Source organism: Heloderma suspectum, chromosome 1 (genome assembly GCF_057233095.1).
Source record: "Heloderma suspectum isolate Gila_16-S chromosome 1, 16-S_ref, whole genome shotgun sequence".
NCBI lineage: Eukaryota > Metazoa > Chordata > Lepidosauria > Squamata > Helodermatidae > Heloderma > Heloderma suspectum.
The window spans coordinates 372,085,515-372,108,055 of NC_139458.1; the positions used below are offsets into that span (position 1 = coordinate 372,085,515).

Here is a 22,541-nt window from a genome sequence, read left to right on the forward strand (position 1 = left end):
GAGGGGAAAGCTTAAATCTCCCCACTCCCAAATCACCATGGTCCCAAATAGGGTTGGTGTGCAATCACCCAGAGGTAAGTCAGTCTGGCAGCTCTGGCCTGGCGTGGGCTGGTCCATGAAGTCACGAAGAGTCGGAAGCGACTGAACGAATAAATAACAGCAACAAGTCAATCACGCATACAGACAAAGCTCTGCTCGGAAGAGGAACCTCACTCGTTCCTGGCTGCGTGGAGCAGCCACGGAAGCCTTCTTTTAAGAATCAAAGGGCAGCCAGAAGCTTTTTAAAAAAGAAATCACACTCCTGGGGGGGGGAGGCTTTTAATGTTCTTGCTCAGAAAAGTATTTGCAGGTGGTGGAGGGCAGAGGAAGAGGAGGAGGAAGGTGAATGAAAGCCACTTCTCTGTCAGACACAGCAAAAAACTTAAAAAAAATAAACATGGTTGGTTCAACTCTTATTTCTTACAGAAGTCTTTCCAGGTAGCAATCTAATGGGGGGAGGCAGAAAAGTTACCCTCTGGAGCCGGCAAAGGCTAAACATGCCCAGCACATATAGCATACGGACGGTAAAAAGGCTGCTGGACGTAGCAAAGCTGTGAGGGCCCCTGGGATATGTGCCAGGAGCAGGCGGGAGGACTTGGGGGAAAACAAGCCACGGCAAGCCACAAAGCGCCTGATCGTCTGTCAGGAGTAACGTGGGTTAGCAAGCAAACAACCCACCCACCGTGGCTTATTTTCAGCATGGCTTATCCTGACGTGCAAACTGGCCCTGTGTCTGCATCATACTTTAAACATATGTGATGGTGGTAGTCTGTTCCTTTCAATGGTTGTATATTAGAAGTGAATCAGCACAGAGGGTATTTCAGACCTGGCCTGGTCTCAGATTCTATTCAGTCACCACTGCATACCTGTAAAAAGCATCCCCATCCCAATCCCAGGTTATCATTATCAAAATGAAACAGAGCCCATGCAACTGCATGAAGTTCAGCGGAAGAGAAAAAAAATACTAAGACCTTACAAACCTTTTAATCAGGGAAAGTGAGTAAACATAGATAGGAAAAGGGCAGGTAACAGGAAACAGTCAAAGTGGGCCAGTTTGCATGATCAAAATAAGCCATCATGGCTTATGTAAATTGCAGCACAATTTCCAGAATCATTGCCTGGGTCTGGCTTGTCTCTTCCGAACCCAGACAGCCCCTAGGTTATTGGAGGGAGAAACAACTCTCCGATAACTCTACAACAGCTCATGGGTTATTTGATGGTTGTTTCCCCCTTCAACAAGCCATGCCGCCTGGGTTTGGATGACACAACAAGTGATGCTGGGGCAGTGATTGTGGAATTGCGCCCAGCATGCACCACAATTTAAACAAGCCACCATAGCTTATTTTGATTCTGCAAACCAGGTCAATGATCTCATTAGCTAAACTTTTCACCATGCGTTTTGTGCCACAGTAACTTCAAATGGGAAGCTTCTCTTCAAAGCAATGCTTTAAAAACCCTGCTGTAATAATACCCTGCTCACACCGATTTCCAGATATTATCGATGAAGATTATGAATGCCTGATATTTATTACTGCTACCTTAAATCAGCACTGGAAGAGGTAGTAAAAAAGTAATACAGACAAGTTAAGCCATAACTGGATGTAATAATTTAAGATTGATTATTTGGTGAATGGAGCATTAGTTTAAAGCTCTGTTGATGCAACTTGCAACATCCAGCTCTGTCAAGTGTTTTTTGAATTCAAACAAATTACTACATAGGTTTCAATCTGTAAATTACACTTGTAACTTACACCCTGCCTCAATAGTAAGGCTTCCTATGCTGTTTCGCCCATGAGTTTACAAAATAGTTATCATTCCAATTACAAGTCATAACTGAGCCTGAAGATTAAGTGAGGTAAAGATAACTTTATATGGAACTAATCCAGAAACTCCAGTTGATCCAAAGAACCTGAATATTCTGGATATGCCACTTAACAGAACTTTACTTACTTTTGATTTCTTAAATAAACAATGGAATTCCAGAAAGTTAGCAGGGGGACGTATAACAAGAGATGGCAAGCCAGTGAGATAGTTCCCTGATTGTACATTGCCTTTTCTACCTCTGGTGAACATATTTTTCTTACCGTAAGAGGGAAAGAAAAGAAGCAGGGCCGTTCCATGGGCTTTGAAGAGAGCAGCTCCTTGTAACTTCCCCTCTCCCTGAAGCAGCCTTCCCCAGATGTTTTAGACTACAGGGGTTCATCACACAGAGCTTTTATCCTGCTATTGAGATGGCTCTGTCTTGGAAGTTTGCGGGCTGTTTACATGACGCCATTACCGCCAAAGAATTGATGCTTTCGAACTGTGGTGCTGGAGAAGACTCTTACGAGTGCCCTGGACTGCAAGGAGGTCAAATCAGTCCATCCTAAAGGAAATCAACCCTGAGGGCTCATTGGAAGGACAGATAATGAAGCTGAAGCTCCAATATTTTGACTACCTAATGCGAAGAGAAAACTCCCTGGAAAAGACCCTGATGCTGGGAAAGACTGAAGGCAAAAGGAGAAGGGGACGGCAGAGGATGAGATGGCTAGATAGCATCACGGATGCAATGAATATGAACTTGAGCACGCTCCGGGAGAGAGCGCAGGACAGGAAGGCCTGGCGTGCTATGGTCCATGGGGTCACAAAGAGTCGGACACGACTGAACGACTGAACAACAACAACAACAACAACAACAATTACCTCCAGGGTGTCTCCCACCATTTCCTCCAGCATATCTCATGTTTTCCCCAGCCGCAAAAAATGACGTATTTTCTCCAGCCCATGGAACAGGAGCACCATGACCTCCCTGTGAAATTCTCCAATAGAAGAATTTCTATTTCTATTTCACAGAAGAAACCGCTGTGTCTACCTGCTGTGGGCATTTGTTTTCAGATGTTGGGGGCACGGTCAAGATGAGATTTGACAGGAGTGAGGGCAAGAATCGCCTGCCGATTGCATCTTTTGCCTCTGCATTTCTCAGTTGGAGGGAGAAGAAGGTAAACTGCCTCCCTGCAATGAAGGGAGACACATCTGATCCCCCACCCCACCAAGCTCAGAAGCAACGTCCTCTGTTGTTTCAGAGCGCCCTATTAAGTTTAGCGGGGCTTACTCCCAAGTAAGTGTGCCGAGGGTTGCAGACTTACAGCACAATCTTACATATTATGTTTACTCAGAAGTAAGTCAGAGGTTTCCTGGGGGCTGCAAGAAAGCAGTACAGCAGAAGCTACAAAAACAAGACTTCCCCCCCTTTGCACACATGCCAGGGAGGGAGGAAGGCACTCCCTCAGTTCAAACCACATGGCTGCCATATAAAGAAGCCCTTCCTAATCCCGCAAAGAAACTGAAAGCACGAAGCTCCAGAAAGGATGTGGTGTTTTGTGGGGATTTTGCTTAATGTAGAAACGTCCTACAGCTCCCAGCAGCTCCAACCAGCATGACCAATAGTCACAGATGATGGGAGGTTTAATCTAAAAGGTCTGGAGGGCACCAGGTTGGTCTGTAAATTTAAGAACTGGTACCTGAATATGTTTTTTTTCCTCGTTGTGTCATTTAATTTGTAACCTCTGAAGGTTATTGACTTGTAAGCCACTCTACAAATTTTTTTAGCTGAAGAGTTGGTAAAAATGCTTTAAATACATTTTATATTCCAACCTCTCTAAAGGCTGTTATGCAAACGTTTTGGTACTAAGATACCATGGACATACACGTGGGGAAGTTAAGGACAACATTCATTTGTTTCTCATACATTTGCAGTCTATGTTTCTAAGAGTTGTGTACTGTATGCTCACTACAAAGTGGTGGAGCATACTAGGGAAGAAATTAGGGCAAAATCCAATATTGTGTGAGTCAACTTCCATTTATCCAGTGAGACTTTCCCCTCCTCCCCCCTAAAATCTGCTCCAGAGGGTCGCCAGATTTTGAGACTTGTGGGGGGGCTGCAGGGGGGAGGGGAAATTGTCGCCAATCTGCTGATGGAAGTTTTTCCTCAGTGGTACGTACAGGTTACTGAATATCACCTTCTGTCCTGAAGCAAATGACTATCACCTCAAGGTTCTATAAAGTGTACTAAGAATATCTGGGTAAAATTTGCAACATTACAAACCTTATTCCTAAGCAAAACATTTACTTGTACAAAATTGAATATCAGTGCCTACAAGTGATGATACTAGAGGGTGAAAATCAATGAGCACTTCAGAATTTAGAGGAAAAGGGTAAAACTTAAATCAGAAATGTTGATATGTGGCATGAAGGGGAAATGAAAGCTTTGATGGCATTACTGACAATTATGAAGACAACAGTTGAGCATAACTGGCTGACAGGAATATGAAAATGTTGGTAAATATAACAGCAGATCTCAACAGCTCACACTGTGTGTGTGTTTGATCAGAGTTGTCATATTTAAAACACCATCCTGCAACATGTTCCAAGGTTGACTAAAATAACAAGACTTGAAAAGATTTTGTAGTCTATGGCTGCACTCCACACAACAGCTAAGATGGCATAGTTGGTAATTGACTGTGCTGTTAATAGGACTGAGTCGGTTGGATCCAGATTTAGGTGAGTGCAACAGGGCTGGCAGAAGTGGACTTCCTTGCTTCCACTTCCCCATGGCAGCTCCTCCAGCCTCCTGAAAATGCTACACAGGGGGTCAGGGGACCCTGGTGAATGAGGTGAGCTGTGGTGCAGGAGGAAAGGGGGAATCCCTGAAAAATCAGGCGGAGGCACCTTCCACATGCTCTCTTCCATCAACAGAAGGCAGATCCTAGAATCAAGCTAATGAGTTTAGGAACAAACCTATCTTATTAATTGGTTTTCAACTGGTACCTTTTTGAAAGACAGCATCCAGTAGAAAACAGCAACACTTTTACTGTAAATTGTTCTTTAGTTATAACTTAAACACTTTAGTTATTTGGAAATATATAAATACAGCAAATATGTAAAGACCATGAAGATTCTTACTTAGAGACAATATTGGAAGCAGCTTTTATTTACTTAGGGCAGAATCTAGAATTGCCTACAGCTCAGCCTCTGAGTCATCCCACTACAAGGTTTAAACATTTGCCTGCATGGAGGTTGCCATGGAATGGCCAAAACATGATTCACTGATGTGGTCAACAGGCAACATTATCTATAATATTTTCCAAACACTAGCAAGTCAACATTTGCACAGTCCAGCCATGACTCATTCTTCAACTGAATACTGGCAAATTAAGATATAAATAAATTGATCTAGTAATTCATGTAATTTCTAAACCCATAAACTCTAGATATTCTTAGAAACATTTAACAAGGCAGCAGGGGATATCTGGAAAAGATAATGGCTGGGATTCAAAGAGCTGCTGAAGTTCAGGGCTTGAGAAAAACAAATGGACGTTTTTCCTTTGAACTGTTGCTCAACAAGCCAAATCATAAACTACTTTTGAAACTCTCCTCCCCTTTCAGAAGACATTTGCCATAAGGGGCTGCTGTTTGACACAAAGAAAGAACACTAAAACCTCTTTGGGCTCATGAATATGTTGGGCTGTTCACATAACACACTAACCCACACTCACTTGTTGAGTGTGGATTGTTGTTGAACCATGGGCTAACATGTTGTCTGAACCCTGGACATTTTCTGCAGGGTAGCTTGTTACCCATGCAGTTTGGCTTTTTAACTGCTCTGAATAACCCAACAACAAACCATGGGTTCTCAAGGTATGCGTTAGCGTGTTGTGCAAACCCAGTCATTCTGTGCCTCTTTGAATCCTCTCCACCATCTTCACAAGACTGGTAGGCTATTGTACAAAAATACAGTTGCCTAGAAAAAAATAGCAGAGATGTGATGTGATCCAGCTAGTCCTACAGTAAAGAAGGTGCTTAGTCAGGTTTTGGAAATTGGCAGAAATGTAAAACTTAAACCAACCAAGTATGTACAACTGAGACAACAGATATCAATTTGAAACCTTTGCAAGAAGTGGTCTCTGCTTCCTAGTTTGAGGGATACTAAGTACAGCTTGAGATCAATGTCCACTAAAGTTATTCTATCTTTAAGAAATTGATGAACGTTTACTGGCAATATATGATACTGATCTCATGTGTTTGTACTTAAACATATCTCTGTATTTATCAAATAATAAAACAGAGCTTCGGCTATTGGGCGGTATAGAAATGAAATAAATAAAATAAATAAAAAATTAAAGCACACCAAAAGAGCTTTTGGTATAAGTTCAGTTTTAGAAGAGGAATTTCAGAAGAAGAGAGGGATGGGAGATGCAAAAACAACTAAAAATTAGTTCCTTTATTTTAATTTTGCATATTTTGCCCGTTCCAAATATTCCTTGAAATTGATTTCAAGTGTATATATACTCGTTGTAAGTACGATCTTATATTTTGAGTAAATACTGAATTAGTAACAGGGGGCATAACATTCTATGATCTTTTCCAGGGATTCTAATGGCAGGACATGTTACAGCAATAAGATTACGGCAGTTTGTGGATCCGACACCAGAAATCCCTCCAGGGTAAGGTATCAGAAACAAGCAAAACCTCTCAAGAATTGGTTCAGGACTTCAGAATGATTGCCAGCTTGATAGAGGATTTTGTAAGACATCATGCCAAACAGGAAGTTCAACCCAGACAGTATGACAAATTCTGATTATGAGACCTCAAGGGACTGCCATTTCCATGCATCACATGTAGATCAAATTAGAATAAAACCCAATATTTCAGAACATTACTTTGTGAACTTTAAAAACTGTGAACACATGGCCTTGTGATGAGAAGACATTAATAGCAACCAAAACCAGACCTCAAACTGAATGTAAATGAACTTTAACATTTTACGGAATACTTGCAGCTATAAGGAACTTCGAGGAAGTTGCAATTGTCTTATACAGTTCTAAGAACTTGTAACATACCACAGGATTCTAATGAACGGTGGGCTGGATCCAAAATCTGCCTCCTGTGAACAAATGGCTCCTTCTGTCCGTGAGAGGCTTCTGATCCAGCAGAGGAATCCTGGAGCTAGAATGGATGGAACAGTGGTCTTTGTTGATTCTCCCCCTGTTCTATAGTCAGTCTCCTGTGCTACCCCCAAAATCTGCTGTGGAAGGTTGGGGGAACCCTCTGGAACAGTGGGGGAAGACAGCTCTGGGGACTGGAGAGGGAGCGAAGAATTGGTGAAGATGTCCCCCTCCCCATAATTTGCTGGTGGGAGTGTTCTGAGCAGAACTCCATTCTAGGAATGCTTACGCCAACAGAAAAGAAATTGGATCCAACCCCATGTCAGAAGACAACAAATATAAGTTGTGTGAAATATCTAACTAGATAATGATCAGTGGAAATTTATAAGAGTTTCAGGCTGCAAACCTAAGTATACTTACTTGGATAAAATGGAACAAACTTACTTCTGTATAAACATGTGTATTATTTGGTTGCTAATAATGTTATTTATATAGTGCCATGAATGTGCATGACTCTTTACATACTACAAGAGGATAGGTCCCTAGCCTGAGGAATTTAAAATCTAGAAGTCACCACAGAGGAAACAGAGGACGAAGGGGAGAAGCGGAGGCAGCGGTAAACAGAGGAAGAACGTGCTATTATACCAGTTATACATACTTAGACTTAGTTGCAGGCTTAGTTGTTGCTAATGAAGATGAAACAAAATGCATCATAATTGTTGGGATTTATGCTGTCATTGCAATTGTGGAAAGCAGTGTTTGTACATGTGTGGTAGAGAAGTAGAAAGAGTAGATGTACTCAGACACCATAATTAAGTGTGGCTGTATTGTATTGGAATACACCTATCATACTGGAATTGTATTGGAATATACCTATCATACTGTCCAATCATACTGCCCAGTCTGGTAGATCATATTTATTTATTTCAGACTATTTATATAGTGCCCTTCCACTGAATACACAGCACCCAGGGCAGATTACAACAATTTAAAAAATTTACAAACCCAACTAAAACAAGGTTGCCAACTTCTGCAGGATCACATTGGATAAGAATTCCCTCAATCATGGCATGGGAAAACTTGCTTTGTGATATAAATGAGTAAATCTGACGTTTAATACAAATGGTACAAACTGTGACTGTGGAACGGCAGCCACGTACCTCACCCGTACAGTAGCACAATAGCCTATGGTTCTGCAATAGCCCTTCAGATATTTCCACTCTACCTGTGTTAGTCCTGCAGGAGTTAATACAGCCTTTGACTTTTATTTGTATAGGTATTTTAAAACTACATTTGGGAAAAATAGCTGGAATTTCCACTTTTTATTTAATATACAATTTCATATACTTTTTTTAAGTATTCAAAATATAGAATCCTGATAACGTTTTTATTTATTTTTTACTAGAATTATTCATCATCAGGGAAAGGATGTTCTTGGTTACTATCCAGGGCAACTGGCACGGCTTCATTTTGAATATCCGCCTGAAGGGCAGACAAAGTAAGAAAATATTTTGTACTGCTCATCACTCTTTAGGTGTTCAAATGGATTTAGACAAATTGTCAACAATAAGCTCATACCTAGAACGGTCTGCATATGGCCCTTTTCAGCCTCAACTTAGGAAATCATTGTGACAGGAGGCACAGGGTTTTTTCATGTCTGCCCTGCACCCCACCCGTTTATCTGACTCCCAAACAGCCAAAAGTTATTTTTAAAAAATTGATAGCAGTACTATCCTGCTAGATATCTGCTACCCAGAATCCTTATCCTGTTATGAAAAGAGCCCCCAATATTATCTGGGGATATCTAGTATGTGCACACTAGAAGCAGTGATATGAAAAACTCAAGGTGCGGAATTGTAACTCTAAGGAATGGGGAAAAAAAATAGAGGAAATCAGAGTTTGCCTAGTATTCCAATTTAAAAGGAAGAACTAAGATGGCAAAAAGCTTACAATGTAGTAACACACAAGTCCTTTGTTTGGCAAATACCTTTCTACATTCATAGCCATAGATGAATGGATAGCAGGGCTCTCACAAAATCTACATGGTTTCTTGGGGCACAGTCCTATGCATGTTTAGACAGAATAAAGTTCTTACAGACTTCTTGTAAGTAGGTAGTGGGAAAATAATTGTCCTCTGACAAATAAAGAATCAGAAAGCTCACCCATGGTTCAAACTAGATCTGACTTGAAGGAATTTTTAAGGCTCCTTCCATAGCCTTGAAAGCTATCCAATCAGGCAGAAGTGGTTCTTTAACAAATGAACAGCTAGCTAGAGAGATCAATGTGACTAACACCTCTTTTGCTCATGCAAAGACAGGACATATTTGAATTAAGCACGCCACAAAATGTAGTGATGGCCACCAATTTGGATGGCTTTAAAAGGGGATTGGACAAATTAATGGAAGATAAGGCTATCGATGGCTACTAGTCCTGATGGCTATATGCTACCTCCAGTATCAGAGGCAGTATGCCTATGTACACCAGTTGCTGGGGAACATGGTTGGGAGGGTGCTGTTGCACTCATGTCCTGCTTTAGGGTTTCCTGTGGGCAGCTGATTGGCCATTGTGTGAACAGAATGCTGGACTAGATGGACCCTTGGTCTGATCCAGCATGGCTCTTCTTATGTTAAGTGCCAAGCCATTCATTCAACTAGGAAGATATAGGGTCACTGCACACACGTGTGTGCACACACCCCTCTGACAGGAAAAGCACTCACAGCCACAGGACATTTGAAACTGAGTTAGCATCACTTAGGAGACAGGATGAAGGGGAACAGTGATTTGAAACTTCTGCTGTTGAGAGACATACACTGATCCAGAACTTAAACTTACATACATGCAATCCAACAGATGGCTAGCAATGGGAGTTGGGAAGTCTGGGTTTGTTTGTTTTTTAAAGGTGGAGCTAGTTAAGTTGACAAAACCTTAGAAATCCAACTAATTTATGTTACCGAATCTTAAGAAAAATGAAGACCTCAAAGAAAGGAAATGTGTACTAATGGTGAAACAGGATTGATGTTTAACCTGGAAAATGCTGAGGTGAGGAAAAATGAAGTAGAGAATACTCCTTTGGAAAGGGTGACAGTTAGGAGCAGAAGAATTAGAAGCCACTCTACACCAGTGGAAGCACTGGAACTATAGAACTGTTCCAGTACTTGAGGATGAGACTGGGGGACAGCCTGCAGGGGAAGAATCACAGGCGAACCTGCATGAGAGTGAGCAAGAGGCTGAAGGTCAGTCAAGCAGAGGTGATGAAATCCAGGCCTACAACAAGAAGAGTAGTAGTAGTGGGAGACTCCTTGCTGCGTGGGATCAAAACCCAAGTATGTCGTGAAGACCCGTGGACTTGCCAGGTATGCTGTCTCCCAGGAGGATGGATTAGAGATGTGACTGAAGGGTTGCCTACACTCATAAAGCCCACTGACAGGTATCCCTTTCTTCTCATCCATGTGGGAACAAATGATACCACCAAGCAGAGCTATGAAGAAATCACGTCAGACTTTGAAGCCTTGGGAAGGAAACTCAAGAACTTTGGGACCCAGATAGTTTTCTCATCCATCCTTCCAGTAGTTAGAAGAGGGATAGAAAGGGAAAGAAAAATACTCTGGGTGAATGACTGGCTATGAAGGTGGTGCCGGCGCGAGAGATTTGGATTCTGGGACCACGGGCTATATTTCCTGGAAGATGGACTCTTGGCAAGGGATGGGATGCACCTCACAAAGGCTGGGATGAATGTGTTTGGCCACAGCATGAAGAACTTCATCGGGAGGGCTTTAAACTGAATCTTACGGGGGAGGGAGACATAAAGTTGGGGGTAACAATGGATGAAGGCTCATGCACCACAACGGAGAGAACAACTCTAATAGCACCCAATAATAGTCTTCAGAAACATGTAGGAAGAAAGCCAGACCATGAAGCACATGGTCTTCGATATCTATATACTAATGCCCAGAGTATGGGAAACAAACGAACTTGAACTCTTAATACAGGAGGGAAATTATGACTTGATAGGTGTAACTGAGACTTGGTGGGATGACTCCCATGACTGGAATACAGCAATTGAAGGATATAACTTGTTCAAAAAGAACAGGAGGAACAGAAAGGGAGGTGGAGTTACACTATATGTTAAAAATACATATCGCTGCACAGAAATACAGGAGGATGAGATTGGTAGCCCCATCGAGAGCATCTGGGTTAAAATAAATGGAGCAAAGAATAAAAGGACATGGTGGTCTATTACCAGCTGAAGTACAGGCTGAAGGGGCAGGATTGCAGCTTGACACTGATAGGCATATGGTCAAGAAACACCTAATTACTTTGAATGAGTTCAAATCTCCAGGACCAGATGAACGGCATCCTAGAGTAATAAAGGAACTGGCAGAAGAACTCTCAGAATTACTGTCTATTATCTTTGAGAATCATGGAGGACGGGTGAAGTGCCAGATGACTGGAGGAGGGCTAATGTTGTCGCTATCTTCAAAAAGGGCAGAAAAGAGGAACCTGGGAACTACAGACCAGTCAGTCTGACATCAATCCCTGGGAAAATTCTGGAGCAGATGATAAAGCAATCCATCTGGAAGCACCTTGAAAACAATGCAGTGATTACTCAAAGCCAACGTGGATTTGTCAACAACAAATCCTGCCAGATGAATCTGATCTCATTTTTTGATCAAGCTCCCTTGTGGACCGTGGGAATGCTGTGGACATAATATACCTCAACTTCAGCAAAGCTTTCAACAAAGTGCCCCATGATATCCTGATGAGCAACCTACCTCAAAGTGGGCGAGATGAAACAACTATCAGGTGGATCCACAGTTGGCTACAGAATCGGACCCAAAGAGTGCTTATCAATGGGATCTTCTCAAACTGGGGAGAGGTAACGAGCGGGGTACCGCAGGGCTCATTCCTGGGCCCAGTGCTCTTCAATATTTTTATTAATGACTTGGAGGAGGAGGTGCAGGGAATGCTGATCAAATTTGCAGATGACACAAAATTGGGAGGGATAGCTAATACCTTGGAAGACAGAAACAGAATTCAAAGTGGTCTTGATAGGCTGGAGCGCTGGGCAGAAAACAACAGAATGACATTTAATAGGGATAAATGCCAAGTTCTGCACCTAGGAAAAAGAAACCAAATGCACAGTTACAAGATGGGGGATACGTGGCTCAACAACACTACAAGCAAGAAGGATCTTGGAATTGTTGTAGATTGCAAGCTGAATATGAGCCAACAATGTGATGTGGCTGCAAAGAAGGCAAATGTTATTTTGGGCTGCATCAATAGAAGCATAGCTTCCAAATCCCAGAAAGTACTAATTCCCCTCTATTCAGCACTGGTTAGGCCTCATCTGGAGAACTGTGTCCAGTTCTGGGCACCACAGATTAAGAAGGATGCAGACAAACTGCGCGGGGGGGTTCAGAGGAGGTCAACAAAGATGATCAGGGAACTGGAAACAAAGCCCCGTGAGGAGAGACTGAAAGAACTGGGCATGTTCAGCCCTGAGAAGACTGAGGGGAGATATTATAGCGCTCTTCAAGTACTTGAAAGGTTGCCACAGAGAGGAAGGCCAGGATCTCTTCTCCATCATCCCAGAGTGCAGGACATCGAATAATGGGCTCAGGTGGCAGGAAGCCAGATTCCAGCTGAACATCAGGAAAAACTTCCTGACTGTTAGAGCAATACAACAATGGAACCAATTCCCTAGGGAGGTAGAGGGCTCTCCCATACTGGAGGCACTCAAGATGAAGCTGCGCAGCCATCTGTCAGGGATGCTGACTTAGATTCCTGCACTGAGCGGGGGGTTGGACTTGATGGTCTTGTAGGCCCCTTCCAACCCTACTGTTCTATGATTCTATGATGTACTGTTCTATGAATCTATGATGCTTTGGTGTGAACACACATTTCCATCTCTCTCTTGTAGCCCCCCCCCCCCATTTATTACTGGTCAGAATTTGAGTAGAAATGCAGGCCACTGTGTACTTGCATGTAATACTAGATGTTTAAGTAAAAGTTTCTGAGGAGGATCCTTAATATAAAGTAACAACAACAAAAATCCTGGCCAGTATTGAAAGCTATTTATTGTATGTTACAGTAAGCTTCCACAGTAGAATAAATCAATGCAGTTTACACTGATTAACTGCAAAGTGCACAGCCTCATTTGCACTATTTCAAGAATCTGATAGGGCCAACTGAATAACAATAGTTTATTATGAGAGTTTCATTCTAAGCTGTCATGCTGCTAATGCCTGTTAGATTATAGTTGGATTATAACTGAATAGTTCATTTCAACAGGATATTAGAATAAGCATTTTGATACTTGTCTGTTCTCATGGGTAGCTCATGTTTTACCAAGCTGGATGTCAACATAAGATTACTAAACTATTTATGCTTTGCAACTAGACCTTTTACAAAACTGCAACCAGTTCCAGTAAAACATGAAACCGTACTTCACCACGAGTTTGACTATTTAGTTCTGAAGCAGTATATCCATTACCAAAGAACAAAGAAGAGTGTGTGTGACTGGTACACACAAACCACATACAGAGAAGCATTCACATTACCATGTTACAAGTCAGGTGGGTAAATCCGCAGCCATCTAATATATGCATCTATGTTTTGTTACGAAAACTTCTCCTAGTGTTCTGAAAAATAACTTTATGCACTGATTGCCATATTCGCTTTTATATATATGTTGCAGTAAAAAAAGGCCAACAGAACCTTTCAACCTTATGTAGAATATAGTCAAGGCAAAACACTGTAGTACTTCATTTTCAAGGAAGAATGGAGAAGACAGCCAGTGGGTTGGATTTTTTAAAAACCACTTTACATTTCCCATTTAATTTATGGACATATTTTATAGAAGATATTGATGCACATTACATGCCTTCATCATAACTTGGAAGTGAGCCAGTAACACCATTTTTCACGAAGAGCCAACCAGAATAAATACCAGTATGGACCAAGAAGGTAGTCTAACAGCACCATTGCATGCAGCTAAACTAAAAAAATTAACATGGCTTTTAAAGGGCTTTATTTCTTCCAAAAACTAGTTTTACACTTCTATTTACAAGCAATTAAAATTAGAATGAAAGCCTTCAACTTTGCTTCACAAATCAAGTAAAGCCATTAGCCCATGGATTAGCAAGGTACCATCAGATAATCCTTGCTCTGATATATTTTGGCTTCCCCCTTACCCTTCCCAGAAGATAAGCTTGCAATGTTTTTTTGTCCTGCTACGAAAATATATAGTTCTCGATCCAAAGTTCTGTATGTAAAAGGGAGTTTGCATTTCTCAAAAAACAGCAGTCCCCTAAGCTGCATGGTAAAACTCCTTTCAGAGGGCTGAGGAGCAGCAGGCAAAGGCATTTATATTATGATACCATGGGTATGTGTTGTGTGCACATGCATCGGTCATTCAATGGCAGAAAGTCAGATAACATCAGAATAACAGCTCTTTTTAGAAGTCTACATGACCGCTGCCCATTATGTGTTCCCCGTAATCATGTGGGGGTAGCTAAAGTGTTGGACTCGTCCACTAATTTTTTTTTTTCTGAGAAAGAGCTTGATATAGCTGTTTTCAATGGCTCCAGGAAAAGATCAACAGTATCTGTGCAGATCTTCTTCCACAATTTGGTTGCGATTCAGAGAGGATTTATCAGCTCAGAATAACCAATGGAGGGGGTTGGGGGTGTCAGATTAAAATACAGTTAGAATGAGCCAAAAGATGGAATGAAGTAGGAAAATAGAAATTTAATAGCCACAGCAGCAAATAATTTAAAAATGGTAATTATTGAGTCTTCAGAAGGTAGCATGATAAAATACATTACTGGCGGATATTTATCTGAAGGATCTGATGGATGCTTGTTTATGTTGTGTGTGGGTGGGTGGGGGGAAGGAAGATGTTAGAAGGTTATGCTCAGCATCACCAACTTTTGAATTCATTCATTTTTCCTGAATTCAGGCAGGAAAGGGCCAATAACAGCTTCTTTTTAAAATTATAGACAGTCCTGAGGATAGATATCACCGAAGAACCATTGCTGATTCACTGGCAGTTTGGAAAAGTACTTCTGCCAAGAGGAGGGACAAAGTGAAACCTTCATTTATGGGAGTTTGAGAAGTTCTTTCATATGAGTTTTTTTTTTTTTAAAGCAGTATGCAAGACCCTTTCAAGATTGCTTCTGACAAAAGTTCTAAAGGCTACTGCTAATATTAAACAGATACTGTGGCATTTTAAAATATGATCTGCATAACTTTGAACACTTTGACATTTTAATTATAGATATGGAAAAGCTTTAAAGTAATAGGTATCAAAATGGGAAATGGAGTTATAGTGAAATAGTCATAACATATGAAGCTGTGATGCAGCCTTTTAGAGCTGCAACACCACAGCACAGAGATTAGCCAGTTGTAGGAAACCTCCCAGAAACAAACACCTCTAGGCTCTCTGTCCTAGACAGACACATGAGTAAAAAAAAAAAAGCAGCTTAACTCTACCGTTAAGCTGCTTAATTTAACAACTTAACTCTACAGTTAAATTAACAAATCCCAACCAAAATGCCTCCCACCACAGTGTTGCCTATTGGCAAAATGAGATGGATATGATCATTATACTTTCCTTTTTATGTGATATGGTAGAGCAGGTCATGCTTAGTTCCACACCTGCCTCCCATGAACATTTTCAGGAAGGTTTAATGGCCATGTGCATCTTTCAGTATCCCCAGGATACTGCTCAATACCAGACAATAAAAGAATACAAGTGTCATTTTATGACTCACAAGGTTAAAGGAAAGGGATCTCCCCACCCACCCTATTAGAGCAAGGGCATTTCCACCTTGAAGAAACCAGATACTTGAATGCAAGCACAATTCCTTAGGACTCTCTCTGCAAACCACTTCCTTTTTACCTAAATTTGAGTGGTTAGAGCCAAAAGACCTGGGGGTCATACGGACCCTGTCCTATTTTGCAGTATAGTCAATCCACACGCGCCAAAAGAGGTGACATTTATAACAGAAATAAGTCCTAAGGAAAAAGAAAGCTGATTTATACTATCTGTGATGTCATTCAAAGCCAAAAAGGACAACTCTCAGATACTGCAAGAGGCTTAAAAACAACTAGGTCTTCTCAGAAACAGAAAGCATTTTTAACAGCTTTCAGAGTGACTCTATGAGAGCACATACAGGGCCCATACTTGTATGTAGCATGCTGACTAAACTGTGTAGGGTTTTTCCCATATGTGCAAATGCATGTATATTGCAAACAAAACAAACCACCACCACTTTATTAATACAAAGGAGTGCACCACAGGAGGCTAGAAAAAACATACCCGACAAAGAAAGCCACTGGGAGCGGTCATTAGGAGTTTGGGGCAACAAGTCATCAGTATGTTGACACCCAGCTCTATTTCTCTGTAACATCCGAATCAGAAGAGGCCATTCATGTTCTGAACCGGTGCCTGGATGCAGTGATGAGTTGGATGAAGGCCAACAAACTGAGACTGAATCCTGACAAGACGGAGACTCTATGGTGGGTGGTTCCCACCATAGCAGCCCAAGTGGCTTCTGTGGGGAGGAGTGCCTATTACCAACTCAGGTTGGTATATCAGCTATGCCCTTTCCTGGGACAGGAAAGGCCTGGCCGCTATAGTCCATGTAGAATCATAGAATAGTAGGGTTGGAAGGGGCCTATAAGACCATCGAGTTCAACCCCCTGCTCACTGCAGGAATCCAAGTCAAAGCATCTCTGACAGATGGCTGTCCAGCTTCATCTTGTACTGGTAACCTCATGCTTAGATTACTGTAAGGCACGTTATGCAGGGCTATCCTCGTCCTTGCTCCAGGAGCTGAAGCTGGTGCACAATGTGGCAAGCAGGATGCTGAGTGGAGTGCCTGGCAGTGCACATACTATACCGGTGCTAAAATGGCTGCACTGGCTACCTTTTAACTACTGAGCCAAGTACAAGATCTTGGCATATAAAACCCCGAACAGCTGGCAGATCGCCTTCCCCATACAGACCTGTGCAAGTATTAAGATCATTGGAAGAGGTCTTGCTGGTTGTACCACAACCTGCAGATTGCCATCTCGCAGCAACCAGGCAGCAGGCCTTCTCCATGGTGGCCCCATTTATGGAATAATCTCCCCCTTAGTATTGAGGCGCCGACTCTATCATGTTTCAGGCACCAATTAAAGACCCATTTCTTTAGTCAGGCTTTACCTGAGTGAATGTGCTGCCCAGTCTGTTTGCTGGTAATTACGGTGTTGCTTTAATTGGTTTTAATATTTTATTAATATTTTATATAAATGTTTTAGAAATTTTTATGTGGTGTAAAATTTTTATTATACTGTTATTTTGTGAACTGCTTAGATATTTTTAAATATGTTCAGCAGTACATAAATCTATGGAAAGCCCACAAGCAGGACACGTGGCCAATAGCCCTCTCTAACTGTTTCCCAGCAACTGGTATACAGACATATGACTCACTCTGTATCAAAACAAAACACTCCTAAGCATGGATACCATATTAAAATAAATAGAGAGGGAAGAAAGTAGAGAACTGTCGCAAGAGAAAATTTGTTCTGTGCATTCTATAAGTTCTGGAAATTAAATCCAGAAGACAGGTAGGTACAAAACACATCAGTGATAAAATACTAGGAAGGTCAGAATCTAAAGTCCCATGGAGAAATTTGGATAGGGAGAATTTTGAAAGCACCCTAATCAAAGCCTTGTTCAGAATCGAAACACAATAAATGCTATTCTCAGTTTCAGTGTTAGGTTCTTTTTGTTTTCAGCGGTCAAAAAATGAAAATCTTGGCACAACAGTGGAAAACTTGCTGGAAAACTATGAGCTCAGCAAACTGTGATCAAAAACTCAAAAAGGAGGAAAAAACCAATGCCATATTATTCAGGTGCAAGAGCATCTGAGTGGGCATTGCTTGAGCCAGAAATATTTAAGGGAGAGAACATCCTTACTATGTCCAAGAATAAATGAAACTTAGGACATTGGGGTTTTCTAAGAATAGTTTTGGTTCATATACAGGGCTGTTTTTGTATTTAGAGGCACTTGGGAAAGCTAAGGACCACATGTTTGTAAGGGTTGGGGACACTTAGGTTAAGCTTTCAGAGGGTACAGAGAGAGGCAATGGGGAGGGGCATGAAAGCCACATGGTGCGAGTCAACTGCTGCTCACACAGTTCTGAATCCAAGCCTTAATCTCCTAATAGAAAATGCTAGCTAACACTGGATTAGCTAATCATGGATTCCCACATAAAGACCTTCTTAAGCTACTGTATACAGTAGTGAGGTCATGTATAGCACATAACTGGAAGTCTCCTAAACTACATTCTAAGCAGCAGTGGATTAATAACATTTGGGAGACCATGATTATGTACAAGTGTACGAAGCAAGCAAGGAATCTCAATTTAAAAAAAGAGTTTAAGGGGCCATTGTTTCTGTTTCTCTTGTGTAAAACCCCTTCAAGCTTCTGATCACATTCCAATTAAATGCAGATGCATGTATTTTTTATGATTTGGCTACATAACGTACACACCAAAACTCACTCAACAGTTGGTGAGCTTCACCTTAGGTTGCTTTATTCTAATTGTCCCACAGGTTGACCCATGATATACTAAGGACAGTAAGCACTTCCCCTTTTTTCTTTATCCCCTTAATTAGTGATCTTATTGTACTGATGTGTACTCTAGTCTTTGTTTTCTGTATTTTAACCTTATTTTAAAATAAAATTTCACATGGAAAAAAAGAACAGAAATAGGTTTGCAGTGTGAGATAAGAATGGAGCATAGAACGACTAGCCAAACACATGTCCTTTCATGCAGTACTGACACCATTCTAGAACTTTCTAAAAACTTTCCCAGAAAGTGAGGGTGGTATTTTCATAGAAAATAAATATTTTAAGCCCTTCTCTCGCCCTACCCCACCCCTTTCCACCAAAGGTTTACCAAATTCTCTTTTGCTAAGAGTTCAATCTGCCAATTTTTTTTTTTCCAGAACTCAGAACCACAACTAAAGTTATTAAAATGTATTTTCAGGAGCATGATCTCATACATTACAGACATCAGCTGGACTGGAAAACTGTTGAATTCGTAGCTGCTAGCACCCAATTTTTAGACACCTGGGTAATGAGTAATGTCTAGGGGACTTTTCAAGCCATGAGCAGTCTAGTTTATACATTCTGCTATTAGAACACTAGCTTGCAGCCTTAACTCTTAACAAAATGTCAATTAATATTATAGATGATGCCCAAATATTGAGTACTGTGTGCAGTTCTCTCACTCCTCTTAAAATATCACAGAAATAAAGGTATGGATGGGTTTCTATATAAGAAACGAAGGAAGCATAACTCAGCATTCTTCAGCTTACAGAAAAATGCCCAGTAAGAAAGAGCAGGTCATGAATGGTATTAAGAAAAATAAAGAATGTAGTGCGGATTAAAGTTACTTATACCGCAACTTAACAGGCATGCAATGTAATAAAATAAATGTATTTTGCAAAACACAAACATGAGCTGTAGAACTTCTCTGTCTCTGTAGGCCATGGAGGTCCTAATTGGACTGCCATGATCCGTGTTCTTACCCAAGGAGCAAGCTATGCAACATCTATTAATCCTATTTCCAGTCATCCTTTAAATATCTGGTACTGGATGGATTTGGAAACAGAACAAGGTGAGCATCCAAAATAGATCACAAAGAAGAGAAACGGGTTCTCAATCTACATAGGAAACAATCTTGTGAAAAATTTCTGCAGACTTTTTTCTCTACCCCCTGAAGAAGGCCTAAAAATAAGGAGGAGGCTGAAACGTGTTGGGCTTCCTATAATAAATTTATTTTTGATTTCTGAGAACCCATTTCTCTACTGGATGGATTTGGCAATAGGCTAATGAACGGATGGATCATTGGCCTGAATGAGGAAATGCTGAAATGCAAAAGTATCATAACCAAAAAACAATCAGTAAGCACCTACAATATGCTTTCAGTATTTTCATTTATAAATTAAGTTGTTGCATTGAATACATATTAAGCACCGCTTCCAAACTATCAGCTCATCATCATAGTTTTAATAAAAGCTAACAAAAATTGTTTTCTTCATCATTATAAAATCATCCCTCTCTTTAATCACACACTATATCAGCAGCCATAGAGGGAACAACAGCTTTAGGAGTACAAATGAGGATGTAAAACTCTCTGTGCAAATCTGCATTAATCATTTTAAGCATCTAAAATTTCAGGAAGTAACACCACCCAAAGCAGAGAGACAATAAAGACAAATGGTCATTAAAGTAATACAATCGTAGGTTTTGAATTCAAGTGTTGGGACAAACAGCTGAAAGAAAAAAAACTGGTGGCACCATGACAAATGGTGGCAATAGTGACAAATGCCCTGGAATTTGTGAAGTGGTAAGAGAAGTGATACTGAAAGTTGTTAAGGTCTTTCTAGCAGGAACAATTGTTTTTCCAGACCATCTCTAGCTCTTTTACATACAATGTCCAACTTTCCAAAAACCATTGTTTATCGGGCTAAGGATAATAGATATAAGAATGAGCAGTCTCTGGAGTGTGCTTTCTTTTCTTCCATATCTTTAGAAGAGCTGGATCATCGACTCCCTGGATTTCCCTACTCCAATCCATTTAACTGCAAAAACAAAAATATTTCTTGCATCATACCTTGACGGAATGGTTGTCTTTCCAAAGATACTTTCAAAGCCTCCCCAAATTAGAAGCTTTTCAGTAATTATGCAGCTACGTTGGGCCAATTGTGTGATGCCCTAGTACTTAATACTGACTTGATTTGCATGACACGACAACCCACTGTGGCTTAATTTACCTGTGGGGACTGTAGCATCATACCAGGTGCCAAATAACTCAAGGCTTGGTTTAGGGTAATTTGAGGGTCGCCTAACCCTCAAATAACCCCTGCTGCCTGGGCTTGCATGACACGGCAAGCCAGGCCTCTGTGGACGCCATGCAAAAATGGTGCCTGTGGGCACCTGCTACAACGCTACAGCCCCTGTGGGTAAATTAAGCCATTATAGGCTACTGTGTCATGCAAACAGGCCCACTGTGTAGATTCTGTATTCACTGAAGGCCAGCACTTTTCAAGTAGTTTTGTCAAGGATTGTGAAATTGACCCAGAGAAACTTCGGGTTTACTGGCGAAACTACTATTTTTGATTTCTGCAAGATCTATTAAGTCTCACTATTCATCATCAAAATAATCCCTTCTTAAAACTGAAAATGTAAAAAGTATTAACAATGACTTCTAACTTAAGTGAGGTGTACGAAAATATCAGATTTATCAAGGGATGAAACTTGCACTCACACTTGCTAAAGCTTAAGCAAAGCTGGGAATACATCCAGCTACTACTACTAAAGAACAGTAATTTCAGGATATTGTTCTCTAGTTCCTCAAGATGATTCAAAAGGATCTTCCTAATCAATTTAAATTATTGTCTTAAGTTATAACAATTCCCTTTTTAAGAACCAAGTCCATGAAGTGATCTGGAAATGAGCAAACCTAAGTTATCCACACTAACTTGGGAAGCCAAAAACTCAGATTCCTTGGTGCTTCTTTTTCACTGAGTATGACTTGCAGGGAGCAACTGCTTCTAGTAATAGCTACCTACACAAATTATGAACTGTTGTAAAGCAGTATGCAGAGCCTCACGGCCACTTTACCAATTACAGTTACATTTACAGACCAAGTCTGCAAAAGGGCAATTATAAATATACCAAACAGTAATACTCTCAGTAATAAAGCATCTCTCCTTTGAAGACTTCTGCTTCAAGTGGGTTCCCTGAAACCAACAAATCTAGTTTACTTGGGTCTCTTGAGACATACAAATCTGTTTTACTTACCTGGAATGCCTAGCTCCATTTCTATAAATCGCACATAATTTTGTGCATTTACAGGCAATTCATCAAACGTCCTTGCATTTGATATATCTTTTTTCCATCCTGGGAGGGTCTCATACTGAACCTCTACTTTATTTAAGACTTCCTGGTTTGCTGAGAAGAAAAGCAGCAGTATAACAACAACAACATAGCTACATCAGAATAGTGATTCACTCAACTTAAGAAACTTTATCACCTCCAGTGACCAAAGGAACAAAAAAAAGGTTGCCCTTGCAAGAGAATTCTTTAAGGATTAGCTATGAACAGCTCAGAAACAGCTTACCATAAATTTCATCTCAGAGAAGTCTGTCATAAAAATAGGATGAAGGAACTAAAGTCTGGCTGTCCTAAACAGTTCAGGAACAGACTTACTGTGATTAAAAATAGGAGGCCATCCTAAAATTCTATTCACAGGTGAGATAGAAGGAAAGGAAGGGAAAAAGTAATTGGATTAATTCCATTATTCTGTGGTTTGCAAGATGAATAATTAAGGTTGCAATCTTATACCAATTTACACTCTGTGTGTTCCAAGATTGGCTAACGATATCAGATAAGTAATTACTGTAGTGAACTTCAGATTCCCTATAGGGCAGGAATGGGGAACTCTTTGACTAACATGGGACAATGGACACAGATGAAGGGAGCTGCAGTCTAACATCATCTAGAGGGCCACAGGTTC

The 22,541-nt window shown here is 40.8% G+C and overlaps 2 protein-coding genes across 5 annotated transcripts in view; one reads left to right on the top strand and one right to left on the bottom strand.

The window, feature by feature from the left end:
* The first annotated feature begins 6,451 nt into the window (after positions 1-6,451).
* On the top strand, positions 6,452-15,100 carry SPMIP3 (sperm microtubule inner protein 3). The gene is made up of 4 exons (XM_084828254.1): positions 6,452-6,521; positions 8,368-8,460; positions 13,362-13,541; positions 14,967-15,100. The coding sequence occupies exons 1-4, from the start codon at positions 6,454-6,456 to the stop codon at positions 15,073-15,075; spliced, it is 450 nt and encodes a 149-aa protein (XP_084684380.1). The 5' UTR covers positions 6,452-6,453; the 3' UTR covers positions 15,076-15,100.
* Positions 6,855-22,541, bottom strand: part of ADSS2 (adenylosuccinate synthase 2) — a 57,916-nt gene continuing 42,229 nt past the window's right edge. For 3 of the 4 annotated variants that reach the window (XR_014786809.1, XM_084828252.1, XM_084828251.1), the window contains 2 exons: positions 21,827-21,976; positions 19,940-20,604 (listed from right to left, as the gene is read on the bottom strand). Coding sequence is in view for 3 of the 4 variants with exons in the window: in XM_084828252.1 (XP_084684378.1) it covers positions 20,552-20,604; positions 21,827-21,976 (203 nt within the window). In the remaining variant the exon portion in view is untranslated. Of the gene's footprint in view, positions 7,024-19,939; positions 20,605-21,826; positions 21,977-22,541 lie in introns of those variants that run through there. The other variant, XM_084828253.1, reaches the window with a different exon arrangement.